At 31.8% G+C, this 14,000-nt stretch overlaps 1 protein-coding gene across 1 annotated transcript; it reads right to left on the bottom strand.

Moving 5' to 3' along the window:
* Positions 1–1,001: 1,001 nt before the first annotated feature.
* Positions 1,002–11,586, bottom strand: LOC107960506 (flavonol 3-O-glucosyltransferase UGT89B1-like). The gene is made up of 4 exons (XM_041076240.1): positions 11,560–11,586; positions 11,281–11,403; positions 3,084–3,166; positions 1,002–1,806 (listed from the first exon to the last, which is right to left on the bottom strand). Exons 1-4 carry the CDS (start codon positions 11,584–11,586, stop codon positions 1,002–1,004), a joined length of 1,038 nt encoding a protein of 345 aa, XP_040932174.1.
* Between the last annotated feature and the right edge of the window lie 2,414 nt (positions 11,587–14,000).

The following is a 14,000-nucleotide window of genomic DNA, read 5'->3' as shown; positions in this document are numbered from 1 at the left end:
CCGAAAACCCGTCTGGTCCAGGAGCCTTACTACCATTCATCAAAAAAGTTGTAGCTTCAATCTCCTCCTGAGCTATAGAAGAAACCAGCAGGGAGTTTCCCATGCTCTCTGTTAGTTCAACATCAACTACAACTCTAATAAATTCATCAGAAACTTCATGAACATTTGTGTCAATTGTCTCTAGAGTTCTGGTAAAATAATCAACAAACTCAGCTGAAATTTTTTCAAACGAATCCAACTTATCACTTTCACAATCAAATAACACTTGGATTTTTTCCTAGTGAGTTATATTTTTTATGAATGATATATATTTGTATAAACACATTGTTTCTAATTTTGGATTTTTAGTGTTGATATTATCATCGTGTTTCTGTTTTGGTTATCCAATTATAAAAATTTTTAATTTAGTCACTAATATTTTAGATCTTTTTTATTTTAATCACTCTTCGAGTAATTATGTGATTTTTCTTTAACTGGTATAATAATACATTTAATTATCAATACTTACATGTTCTATCAATTTGATCTTAATTTTAAATAGTTCAATAAATTTAACCCTCCATGTTTATAAATTCTATCAATATGATCCTCAAACACATATAATTATTTTAATTTTAAATAATATATTTAAAATAATAGGTTAAAACTTTCACGATTCACTTTCTAATGCAAGATAAAGTTTCAACTAAGCTATTCAAAGCCTTGTACTAACTCCCACCTTTTGGGATGGCATCAAGTCTAGCCTGCCGAAGCTTCATGGCTCGAACCTTTTCGGGCCTATCCACACTCACAGGCTCAAACAATACCTGAGCCAGTTTGTTTGAGTTAGGTACAGTGATTAAGCCCTCGGAAGCTCGAATGGCCACTCCTGATTCGTCAATTAATAGATTGGTGTTATCGAAGTGATCTACTTGCATGGGCCATTCCAGCAATAATGCTCCACCAAGGAGTCCATCGAGTGCCGAGTTCCAGCCATAATGAGTTAAGTATGAACCGACAGCTCAATGCTCCATAACAGCATGTTGAGGAACCCACCCTTTGATCATTAGTACCTTCCCTGCCAAACGCTCTTCGAAACCCAAGGGAACCAGATTTTGAGAGTCACCCTTGATATCCCAAATGAAATGAAACCTACTCTCTTCCAATGACGATGCTACTGCTTCCATTTGTAGTTTGGTCAAGGAGATCTGGGTTCCAAAACCAATTAACACTACCGAGTTGTCTCGATTACAAGAATCTAGCCATTCAATGACTTGACCTCTTGGTATAGAACTCGGTGCACCTCTCTCGTTGTTGGTAGCTTTAATGGGCAACAATGGTCCTACAGCCCAGATTCGGTCATGGTTAGTAAATTCCTTACTGATCTCCATTTTATCACTATCTTCTCCAAAAACGTATTGAAAATGATGCTCCCAACTTCTAATACTAGGTAAAAGAGATCTTGCAGTGAAATTCTGGAGTGACGCGTCATTGACAATGTTGAATGAGCATGGATAACCACGAAAGCTAATGGCAACAGGAGGGGACTGGTGGGTTTGAAACCTTTGGAACAAAAGATCATAAAGTTCAGCCATGGCTTCCACGAAGTAGGGTACGAAAGATATAGGGACATCTTGCAAATTCTCAACTCCGAAAGGGATTGAAGGGTAAGAGAGAAGGGAAGGATTAGAGTTAGACCATTGTTTGAAGAAGAGTGAAAAGAAAGGATGGGATTGAGAAAGTGAAGGTTCTTGGGGGTGACTTTTAAGCCATGAAGGAGGAGCTAGTGGATGAAATCTATGTGGGGAAGAATATGGCCACCTGTATCTAAGTAACGTACAAATACATTATGGAACTAGCATCAACATTATGGTCCTTATCACTCCCACCTGCCAAACCAACATCAACATTTATTTCTCAATGTGGCAACAGGTACCAAAACCAATGTTGGACAATGGTTGTAGGTGTTGTTCCAATAGGGTTGGAAGTATGTAAATTATTGTACTAAAAAATCAGACAAAGTTCAATTCCCAAGAAAGAGAAGTGGATCACAAGGATCTCTTAAGTACCAAGTCTTTCCTTAGTCAGAATATCCCTTCTATTGTAATTTAACAACATAATTAAATACCACGTATTATACCCTCAAATATTGAAAGAAAAATAGGACAAAAAAGAATACAAAAGTTTTAACGAGGTTCGGTAAATTATACTTACGTCCTCAGGCACTAACACCAGATGATAACTTCACTATCTCCAAAATATTACAGACAAATAAAACTCCTTAAGGATTCTCAAATAGGAGAAGAGAGAAAACTAAAAGAGAAAGAATAGTTGGGATTACCTAGAAATGAGAAATGGGAAGGCCTATTTATAGTTGAAATTCAAGGATCAAACCATAAATAGCCCATTATCTCAAGGACCAAAAAAGTTATCCCATGCCAAATTTTTCAAATAAATTTTCTGTGCCAATTGCACCTCCTATTTTTGACATTTAAGTCAAACTTGATGGCTGCCATAAATGTTAACAATCTGCCATGCAATTTGATGCTGCAAAACCATGCAATTGTCAACAATCTCCACCTTAAAGATTTGATTAGAATAATCACATCTTCATACACTTCCTTCAACTCCCCAAATCCAATAAAGCTATCTTTTTTAGTGCCTCCAAATGCGCTCACGAGCGCCATACACCTAAAGGTGCTCAAATTCTCAGGATGTTAATCAAGTTCAAACAATGATTGAACTTGATTGTTGTTACCACCTTGGTCATCATATCTGCTGGATTATCTGTTGTCAGAATCTTCTGAAGTAGAATTTTTCCTTTTTCAAAGACTTCTCGTACAAAGCGATATCTTACGTCGATATGCTTGGTTCTTGAATAATAGACTTGATTTTTCGCTAGTTGAATAGCGCTCTGACTGTCACAATATAGACTAATGTGATTTTGAACAACTCCCAAGTCTTCCAACAATCTATTAAGCCAAATAGCCTCCTTAATAGCTTCTGTAACTGCCATATATTCTGCCTCTGTAGTAGACACAGCTACTGTAGACTGTAAGGTAGACTTCCAACTCACTGGGGCTTTAGTAAGAGTAAACAGATACCCCGTAGTTGAATGACGTTTATTTAAATCACCAGCAAAGTCGGAATCAACATATCCATCTACAAATTGATCAAGTGCTTCATTCTGCTCAAAAACTAAACCAATGTTTACGGTTTTTTAAGATACCGTAGAATCTATTTCATAGCTTCCCAATGTCCTTTTCCAGAATCATGCATATACCTGCTCACAACTCCAACAGCTTGTGGAATGTCAGGCCGCGTACACACCATTACATACATCAAACTCCCAACTACATTAGCATATGGAACTTTTTCCATATATTCTTTTTTTTCTTCAGTCTTCGGAGATAATTGAGCACTAAGTTTCAAATGAGAAGCAAGTGGAGTACTTACATGTTTTGTGTTTTCATTTACACCAAAACATTGTAATACCTTTTTCAAATATCACTTCTGATTCAAACAAAGCTTGCCTCTCTGTCTATCTCTACTTATCTCCATGCCGAGAATCTTCTTGGCCTCACCTAGATCTTTCATCTCGAACTCTTGATTCGATTGAGCCTTCAGCTTATCTATATCTTTTTGGCTCTTCGAAGCAATTAACATATCATCAACATACAAGAGAAGATAAATGAAAGATTTGTCATACAACTTCTGCAAATATACACAATTGTCATATTTGCTTCTTGTGTATTTCTGCCTTCTCATAAAGCTATCAAATCGCTTGTACCACTGCCTCGGGGATTGCTTCAATCCATATAGCGATTTGTTCAGCTTACAAACCCAATTTCTACCACCAGTATCTTTGTATCCTTCGAGCTGAGTCATATAGATCTCTTCTTCTAACTCACCATGCAAGAAAGCTGTCTTTACATCAAGTTGAGCTAGCTCCAAATTCAATTGTGCTACCAAGGCCAACAAAATTCTAATGGAGGAATGCTTCATAATAGGGGAAAAAATATCATTATAGTCAATTCCCTCCTTCTGAGCGTAGCCTTTAGCTACCAATCTTGCCTTGTAGCAAACATCTTTCTTGCTAAGAGATCCATCTTTCTTTGCAAATACCCACTTGCATCCGATTGCCCTTTTACCTTTCGGTAATTGCGCCAACTCCCAAGTATTGTTCTTCCGGAGAGACTGCATTTCTTCATCCATGGCGCTGTTCTATTTGTCACTTTCTAAGCTTTGCATTGTTTCTTGATAAGTGACAGGAATATCATCATCAACAACGGGAAGGGTGTAGGCTACCATATCAGTAAATCGAGTGGTTCCGTGAATTTTTCTCCGTGGCCTTGCAACTGCAACTGGTTCTGGTGTACTTAATGGTTCTTGGGTCAGAACCTCTTCAACCTCTAATTCCTCTATTGTGGCTAGAGAATTAGACTTATTAACTAAGCAAATCCACACCTGCTCAAACTCCACCTGTTTTGGAATACATTCCACCTGCTGTGGAGTATCGCTTGTCTGAATATCTTTATCTGTTACCTTTTTCAATGTGGCAAATTCACCAAAGGTAACATCTCTGCTACAGATCATTTTCCTTATGTTTAAGCACCAAAGATGAAATCCATTTACTCCAGAGGTGATTCCCATAAAGAGAGATTTCTTTGCCCTCGGATGTAATTTTGACTCATTCATATGGTAATATGCAGTGGACCCAAACACATGTAAGGAATCATAATCTGTAGCTGGTTTTCTAGACCATACCTCCATAGGAGTTTTCCTTTCTAATGCAGATGATGGCAAACGATTAACAAGATGGCCAGCGTATGTCATAGCCTCAGCCTAAAATTGCTTGCCCAATCCAAAATTGGAAACATACATCGACCTTTCTCCAACAATGTTCGATTCATACGTTCTGCCACTCCATTCTGCTGCGGTGTATCCCTAACTGTGAAGTGTCGAACAATATCATACTCTTGGCACACATCGAAGAACGGATCACTTTTATATTCCACTCCATTGTCCGTCCTAAGTCGCTTGATTTTCTTGCCAGTCTGGTTTTCGGTCATAGTTTTCCATTTAAAAAAAATCCAAGCACTTCATCCTTAGTCCTCATGGTATACACCCAAACTCTTCTAGAAAAGTCATCAACAAAAGTAACAAAGTAGTGTTTTCTTTTCAACGAATGTGTTTTGGAAGGCCCCCACACATCTGAGTGAATATATTCCAAAATACCTTTTGTATTATGGATAGCAGTGCCGAATTTTACTCTCGTTTGCTTTCCCAAAACACAATGCACGCAAAATTTTAATTTGCAAGCCTTTGCACCTTTCAACAATCCTTACTTTGCTAGAATTTGCAAGGATTTTTCACTGGCATGTCCCAACTTCATATGCCACAACTGCATTGAGTCCAATTCTTTGTTACCGGAAGCTGCAGCTACTACTCCAATAACTATACTACCTTGGTAGTAATACAAGTTATTTTTTCTGATGCCTTTCAATATCACAAGTGCGCCAGATGTCACTTTCAAAACCTCATCTCTCATAGTAACAACTGAATCTTTGGATTCCAAGGGTTCCAATGAGATGAGATTTTTCTTCAAACTGGGCACGTACAAAACATCAGTCAAAACTCTGATTGATCCATCTTGATTCTTTAATTGGATTGAACCTATCCCAACAGTTTTCAGGCATTGTCCTTGCCCATATAAACTGTAATGACCCAAATTTTACGGTTATCGAAAAAGTAAATTTTCGGGTCTCCGTTTCTGAAAAATGGATTTGTAAATATTTATTAAAAATATTTACGAAGACAAATGAGTGGTTAATTAGACTTTAATTAATAAAATTTAGCTTAATTAAGAGTAATTAGTGGAAAGGATTAAATTGAATAAAGTGTGAAAGTTTAATTATAAATTAAAGAAAAGTTAAAGGGACTAAATAGGTAAATATACCAAGTCCCATAAATGAGGCGGCAAATGTGGATAAAAATCTTAGATTTTTTTCATGAATGTATTATTTAATAAGACTATATTATTATTTTATTATATTGTAATTTATATTAATGATATTATAATATTATTTTAACAATTGTATGGTAATTATAAATACATGTGTAATAAATTAAATACATACACTTGTAATACAACTAAATAATTACTTAAAATATAAGAAATTGTTATTATATTATATTATATTATATTATATTATATTATATTATATTATATTATATTATATTATATAAATAAGTAAAGAAACATAAAAACAGAATGAAATTGAAACGAAACAGAGAAGAAACAGGGGAGAAAGAAAGAAAGAAAAAGGAAAATTTGGAGTTTCAAGGTTCAAAGTTAATTTGGTAAGTCAATTTGATCCATTTTCTTGTAAATTTTGAGTTTATGGAATCCTAGAGATGAATACTACTTGATTTAAGTGAAATTTTGAAAGTTGTTAGATTTCTAGATATTGTTATTTTTGAATAAAAAGATGAATTAAGGACTAAATTGATAGAAATTCAAGTTAGAAATGAAATAAGGATTGAATTGTAAAGTGATTCATAAGTTTTATGCTTTAAGGACTAAATTGAAAGAATTTTAAAATTATGATTTTATGATGGAAAATAGATAATTATGTCTAAGTTTGGTTAAAAATTGAGTAGAAATAAAGTATGAATTCAGATAGAAAAGTAAGTGAATTTAGTTAGGATTAAATTGAAATTAAAAGTAGAAAATCAACATTTTGCACTAAGACTATTTTGGATAGCAGTAGTAGTCTAAGTTTGAAAAATCACCAAAAATTTTAGAAATTGAATTAGAGGATGAATAAAATATGGAATTAAATCTTATTGAGTCTAGTTTCTTATAGAAGAAATGATGTAAGCAATTGAATTGTAAATTATGAAATATAATAAATTTTGTGAGACAAGGTCAGAATGAATTTGGGTTCCCCTGTTCTGACTTTGGAAAATCACCAAAAATTGGAGAAAAATAATTATAGGCTTAAAGTTATATTTTTAGAATTGCTAATGAGGAATATTATCTGAGTTCTGTACTGTGAGATAATTAATTTTTAGTGAAGAAGGATCGAAACTGCCAGACAGCAGAACAGGGGTGAATTTAAAGAATAAACTGTACTTAATGGCTAAACCAAAAATTCTGAAAATTTTATGGTAAGAAGATTTGTAAGTCTAGTTTCAGGAAAAATTAGCTAATCTTAATTTAGAATTCTGTAACTCAAGATATAAATTAGTAATGTATTAATGATTATGAATTGTATTAATTTCGTAGTCAATGTGGTACCGGAAATCTTGGCTAAGAAAGGACAAGACAAAGTCAACGGGAGTTAGCTCGAAAACTACGGTTTGTATTTCTATAATCCTAACTTAATATTTAATTATTGAATTTATTATTTATTATGTATGGTAGGTGCATTGATTAGATTATTTAAAATAAAATGAATACTGATTGAAAATGAAGGGTGAATTTAATTAATAATTGTTGTATTTTAATTGAATGTTATGGTAAATAATTAAAGTATGAATTATTGGTATTGTGTTTTTATTGAAATGATTTGATTTGAAAATGTGGTGAAATAATTATGAACATGTGTTTATTGTGGAATTTAATTATATGAAAATAAAAAGTGAATTGAATTGTATTAAATTATGAATTAATGTCACCGGAACAGGGTTACGAGACATTACCAGTCAGTACAGTCTAATTTTGGTCATTAATTAAAATAAATATTCACACACATCCTAGTTTTAAGATGTCGTCCCTTTAATGGGTCCTCGCGGTCCAATATGAACAGTAAATTCAATTCGGGACTAATTTAGAATCACTACGAATTTTTAGTAAATTTCAAAATTCATACTACATACTGTTGCCAACCATAATTTACTCATTTCATCAATACTTCTACAACCTAAATGACTCTCATAAAACATCCTAGGTACATGCCATTACCAATGCTCAACATACTTTACCTCATTGAATTTGGGATCGGCCTGGGATGCTGATTCAATGGTCTAGCCTTAACTTAACTTGCGCACGGAGACAAACCATACGCTGAGTATACACTCAGCGGTATTTTTATAATCTGAATACTTAAACAATTATAAAACATATTAATTTATATATATATTGAACTGTTCAAACTCAATGAGAATTCAAACATTCACTTTCCAACCAATGTTTTGGTCTACTTTAAATTCAAAATCATTTATTATTTTTCAATAGCAATTAATCAATCAGTAATGTTCATTAACTCTCAGAACAATTATTTATTCAGTAACAGTCAGTTATTCGGTAACAATCAAATATTCAATAATAACCAGTTATTCAGTATCGATCAATTGATCGGTTATCCAGTAACAGTCAACTATTCAGTAAAATCAGATATTCAGTAACAATTAAGTTATTCAGTAACAGTCATTCATTCAGTGACAATCAGTTATTCAGTAATGATCAATTATTCAGTAATATTCAGTTATTCAATAACAATCTAATATCTAGTAACAATCAATTATCCGGTAACAGTCAATTATTCAGTAATAATCAGTTATTTTATACCTTTATTTACCCCTATTAACATGACTCGGACTCAGACGGATACATGGATCCAACCAACACACCAGTACGGCACATAGTGCCTCATCGGCCGAAGCCGAAACAGTAATAGTAACAGTAGCAGTACGGTACACAGAGTACCTCATTGGAACAAATCTGTAACAGTAATAGTACAGTAACAATATTCGACACACAAAGTGTTGAATCGGTAACGGTAACGGTAACGGTAACAGTAACAATATTCGACACACAAAGTGCCGATTTGGTAACAGTAGCAGTAGCGGTAACAGTAACCAGCACATAAGTGCCTAAAATATGGCACATAAAGTGCCTGATCGGTAAAGCTAATAAATCCCGTACTCTTCCAATCCTATGGCATACCAATTATATCCGACTAGCCCGACAAGTTAATAGGGAATTTAATTCTTATTTCAATTTTACTTAATATTCATATTTACCCCTATTAACAAGACTCAGACTTTGGCGGATATGCGGATTCCAACCAAACACACCAGTATGGCATTCAGTGCCTGAACACTTCTAAATCCTATGGCATGCCAATTATATCCGACTCAGTCCGACTAGTTAATAGGGTATTTAATTCACTTTTAAGTATAATTTCTATCTTAGTTCAGTATCAATTATAATTCACTTTCTCAATTCAATAATTCTTTCCTTAATATACCATTCCAATAATTACATATATTCACACATTTTCACAATCTCATTCAATTCAATATATATATCTCAATTATTCACATTAATTCATAATTTAATACAATTCATAACCATTAATATATTACTAATTTATATCTTGAGTTACAGAATTATAAATTAAGATCCGCTAATTTTTCCTGAAACTAGACTCATAAATGTTCTTACCATAAAATTTTCAGAATTTTTTGTTTAGCCATTAAATACAGTTTGTTCTTTAAATTCACCACTATTCTGCTCTCTGACAGTTTCGACCATTCTTCACTAAAAATTAATTATCTCACAGTACAAAACTCGGATAATATTCCTGTTAATTTTTCCTGAAAATAAACTCATTAGGGATTCTAAACATATAACTTTAAGCCTCTAATTATTTTTCTTAAATTTTTGGTGATTTTCCAAAGTCAGAACAGGGGAACCCGAATTCATTCTGACCTTGTCTTATAAAATTCATTATATCTCATAATTTACAATTCAATTACTTATACCGTTTCTTCTATAAGAAACTAGACTCAATAAGCTTTAATTCCATATTTTATTCATCCTATAATTCAATTTCTAAAATTTTTGGTGATTTTTAAAACTTAGACTACTGCTGCTGTCAAAAATAGTCTTAGTACAAAATGTTGATTTTCTACTTTAATTTCAATTTAATCCTAACTAAATTCACTTACTTTTCTATATTAATTCATACTTTATTTCTACTCAATTTTTAACCAAAATTAGACATAATTATCTATTTTTCATCATAAAACCATAATTTCAAAATTCTTTCAATTTAGTCCTTAAAGCATAAAACTTATGAATCACTTTACAATTCAATCCTTATTTCATTTCTAACTTGAATTTCTATCAATTTAGCCATTAATTCATCTTTTTGTTCAACTTAATCAACACATAAAAATTCTTTAACTTCCTAAATTTTGATATAATTCGTGTAGTACTCTTCTCTAGAATTCCATAAACATCAAAATTGCAAGAAAAGGGATCAAATTGACTTACCAAATTAACTTTGAACCTTGAAACCCCAAATTTCCCTTTTCTTTTTCTTTCTTTCTTTCTCCCTTGTTTCTTCTCTGTTTCGTTTCAATTTCATTCTGTTTCTTTAGTTTATATATATAATATAATATAATATAATATAATATAATATAATATAATATAATATAATATAATTAAAACATAAAATATCTTTATTATATAATAATATAATAATATTCTAAACATAAAAAACATCTTAGATTTTCTTCACGATAAACCGCCTCGATTTATACTTTTTGTATAATTGCCCTTTTAGTCCTTTTTATTTTCTTTTAATCTATAATTCAACTTTCACACTTTATTCAATTTGGTCCTTTTACTTAATTATTCTTAATTAAATTAAATTCACTTAATTAAACTCTAATTAACCACTCATTTTACTTCGTAAATATTTTTAATAAATATTTACAAATCCATTTTTCAGAAACGGAGAACCGAAAATACACTTTTTCGGTAACGGTAAAATTCGGGTCATTACAATTCTCTCCCCCTTAAGAAATTTCGTCCTCGAAATTTGCCTAAAAGAGAGGTGGGGGTTCAGTGATCTCACCGTTTCTTTCGGTTCCCATGTTGCTTCCTCAATGATATGACTTTACCACTCAAGTTAATATCTCAACTGACTCTTTTTCATACGATAAATCAGACCAACTTCTAATATCCTCTATCGTATTAACATGTAAAAGATCTGATTTACATCTTTTGAGCACCAAATCCTGATAATCCCCATAAATTTCTTGTAATTTTGGAAGTAAAACCTAATAATATATTACCAGTCTGACTTTTTTTTTTTTGAAATTTTACATGGCCCAACAGAACGAGAACTCAATTTCGCTTTTTCATCCCAATCTTAAAGTTTTCTTCCAATGTGAAACTTTAAGAAATACCGCATCATTGGCAGAATGCTCGATATCCCGACATTTTAAATCTACATACAATTTATGTCTATCAAAAGTTGCTTTCAGTCTGTTTTGAATTACTTGCACTTTTTCTTCAGTTTCACAAATCAAACTACTCTGCATATTCCTTTTCTCACAGTATTCAATCAGATCCCATGCAGTTTTATATTCATAATCATCCAGAACTTCATACAGTGCTGAAAACTGTTATTATGTACCCAGAACTTCTTGTATTCATTCTAGAATCATAATATAAACCATGATCTCGATCAGAAATAATAAAAACTGGCATACCATATGATCTAACAATCTCAAAAACCCATATTTTAGACAATTATTAAGTAAGAAATGTATTCATACCTGAATAGAATATGCAGACTTTGCCATACTTTTGACGATTATTTAAATACCGTCTTTCTTTTTCGAAGATCGAGATAATTCCAATTCAAACTCATAGAAATTATATCCCATTTCCATTCTGATATCTTTTCCAACTGTAACAGTTCTGAAGGTATCTGTATCTGATATAAACATTTATATACAATTTCAAAGTATTGCTTTTCTTTTCCCAGTCTTTTAACACATTTGCCTCAAATCACTGTACATCTTATTCTTCCAGAATGCATAGACATAGTACTACTATAATTTCATGTAAATTCTCCTGTATAAGTTCTGAATCCCTCTGTTCAGCTTTTATTTCTAAATAGCAAACAACCATCATATCCAATTCGAAATGTTTAATCAGAAATCATCTATACACTATACCCATTTAACTAGTAACTCATTATCACATTTCTGAACTTTGCAGACATGCTGTAGAGAAGTAAGTTTAACTTTTATTTCAACTAGAATTGAGCGATTATCAGATAATGACAATAGAGTGTTCATAGCTCATAACACAAAGCAAAACTTTCAATTCTGAGTATTCATAACTCCATTTGCTTTTTCCTGGATGATATTCAATTATCATATCATGATCCTTTAGTGCAAATACAATAGCTATCACTTTCGAATCATGTATCAAATAATTCTTCTCATGTAATTCTAACTCTCCAAAACATGATTCATTAGTTTTCTTTCTTGCATCAAAACATTGTTATCCCTGTAAATCACAAGTTTCTTCACCGGATGTAATGGCCTAAATTCAAAATTATTGGAACAGTGGTTTCGTAACCACAAATCCGATTTAAAGAGAAATTTATTTCAATATTTTTGCATAAAAATTGATATGATAGGAAAATCGTATGAAAATATTGATAGAAAAATTTTACCGATTTAGTGATTAGATAGAAAAAGAAATTATTGAAGAAATTGGGTAAAAACAAGGTATCGAGACCTCTATCTCGTAAAACCGAGTCAAAAATAATTTTATAAATATTTATGAAATGTTATTAATGTGGTATTAAAATTTCGTTAGGAAATTTTAATGTTTGGGTAGTCAATTAAATGAAAAGGACTAAATTGTAATAGGTGTAAAAGTTGCTAGAATGATTAAATAGCTTAAGAGTCTAATGAGAAAGGGTTTAAAAGGAAATTAGACTCAAAAGTTATTTGATCTGGACGGAAAGGGTATGAAATCAGCATAAAAATTAATAAATTAAAGGTAAAATTGGAATATTGTAAAATTAACTAAATAAAGCTAGGACTAAATAGGAAATATCTAGATTTCTCTTCATTTCTCTTCATTTCTCTTCAATTCCAGCAGCTAAAAACGCCATAGGAGGGTCCTCTAAGCTGTTATTTCATAAATTTTGCACCAAGTGAGTTAATCCTTGCCTTTTTCTTGTAATTTTTGTGTTTCTAAGACTTTTACAACTAGGTCCTACTATTAAATTCATTAGTTTTTGATTTCATGGATGAAATTGAAAGTCACCATGGTTAATTTATGTAATTTTATGATGAAATAGAATGAAATTAAAGCTTTAATTTGTTTATGAGATGATTTTATTAGGTAATTTCAATAGAAATTGATTTTTAGGACCTAATTGTGAAAATGCTTGGAATTAAAGTCTATTGCTGAAATTCTGATTCCTAAAGGTTGTAAACTAGTTTAAGGTGATAGAATAAAATGTTAATTGAGAAAAATCAGCTCAATTGAGAGGCTAATTGAGTAGGGACGAAATTGTCATTTATTAAAAGCTTAGGGGAAAAATGGTAATAAACAGCTTGCACAAAAACAGTTTGGACAACAGCAGTAGACTAACTTTGAAAAAATCACTATAAATTGTAGAAATCGAATTAGAATATGAACAAAATATGAAATTAAATCTTATTGAGTCTAGTTTCTCATGGAAGAAATAGTGTAAGTAATGAATTTGTAAATTTTGAGATATAATGAATTTTGTGAGACAAGGTCAGAATGAATTCGGGTTCCCCTGTTCTGACTTTGAAAAATCATAAAAAATTTAAGAAAAACAATTATAGGCTTAAATTTATATGTCTAGAATCCTTAATGAGTCTATTTTTAAGAGAAACAAACAAGAACATTATTTGAATTCTGTATGAAGAGATAATTAATTTTTAGTGAAGAAGGGTCAGAACTGTCGACAACAGAACAGGGGTGACTTTAAAGAATAAACTGTACTTATTGGATAAACCAAAAATTCTGAAAATTTTATGGTAAAAATATATATGAGTCTAGTTTCTGGAAAAATTAACGGATCTTAATTTGGAGTTCCGTAGCTCAAGTTATAAATAATTTAGTGACTATAACTCAAGTAGACAGCTTTGAATGAACTATAAATAATAGTTGAATTATAAAGAATGTTGCATATGAACATGAAATGTAGTACTCTTCTCTA

This window comes from Gossypium hirsutum, chromosome A09 (assembly GCF_007990345.1).
Source record: "Gossypium hirsutum isolate 1008001.06 chromosome A09, Gossypium_hirsutum_v2.1, whole genome shotgun sequence".
NCBI classification, from domain to species: domain Eukaryota; kingdom Viridiplantae; phylum Streptophyta; class Magnoliopsida; order Malvales; family Malvaceae; genus Gossypium; species Gossypium hirsutum.
The sequence above is the reverse complement of the archived record's forward strand: the minus strand, read 5'-3'. Positions and strand labels throughout refer to the sequence as shown.

Excerpts from the sequence above, each read along its gene's own strand:
- LOC107960506 (XM_041076240.1), bottom strand. The coding sequence starts at position 11,586 with ATGGCAAAGTCTGCATATTCTATTCAG. Across the intron at positions 3,167-11,280 it reads AAACTGAAGAAAAAGTGCAA|AATGAAGCACTTGATCAATT; the intron begins GTAATTCAAAAC and ends GTTTTTGAGCAG. Across the intron at positions 1,807-3,083 it reads AAACGTCATTCAACTACGGG|ATACAGGTGGCCATATTCTT; the intron begins GTATCTGTTTAC and ends TACGTTACTTAG.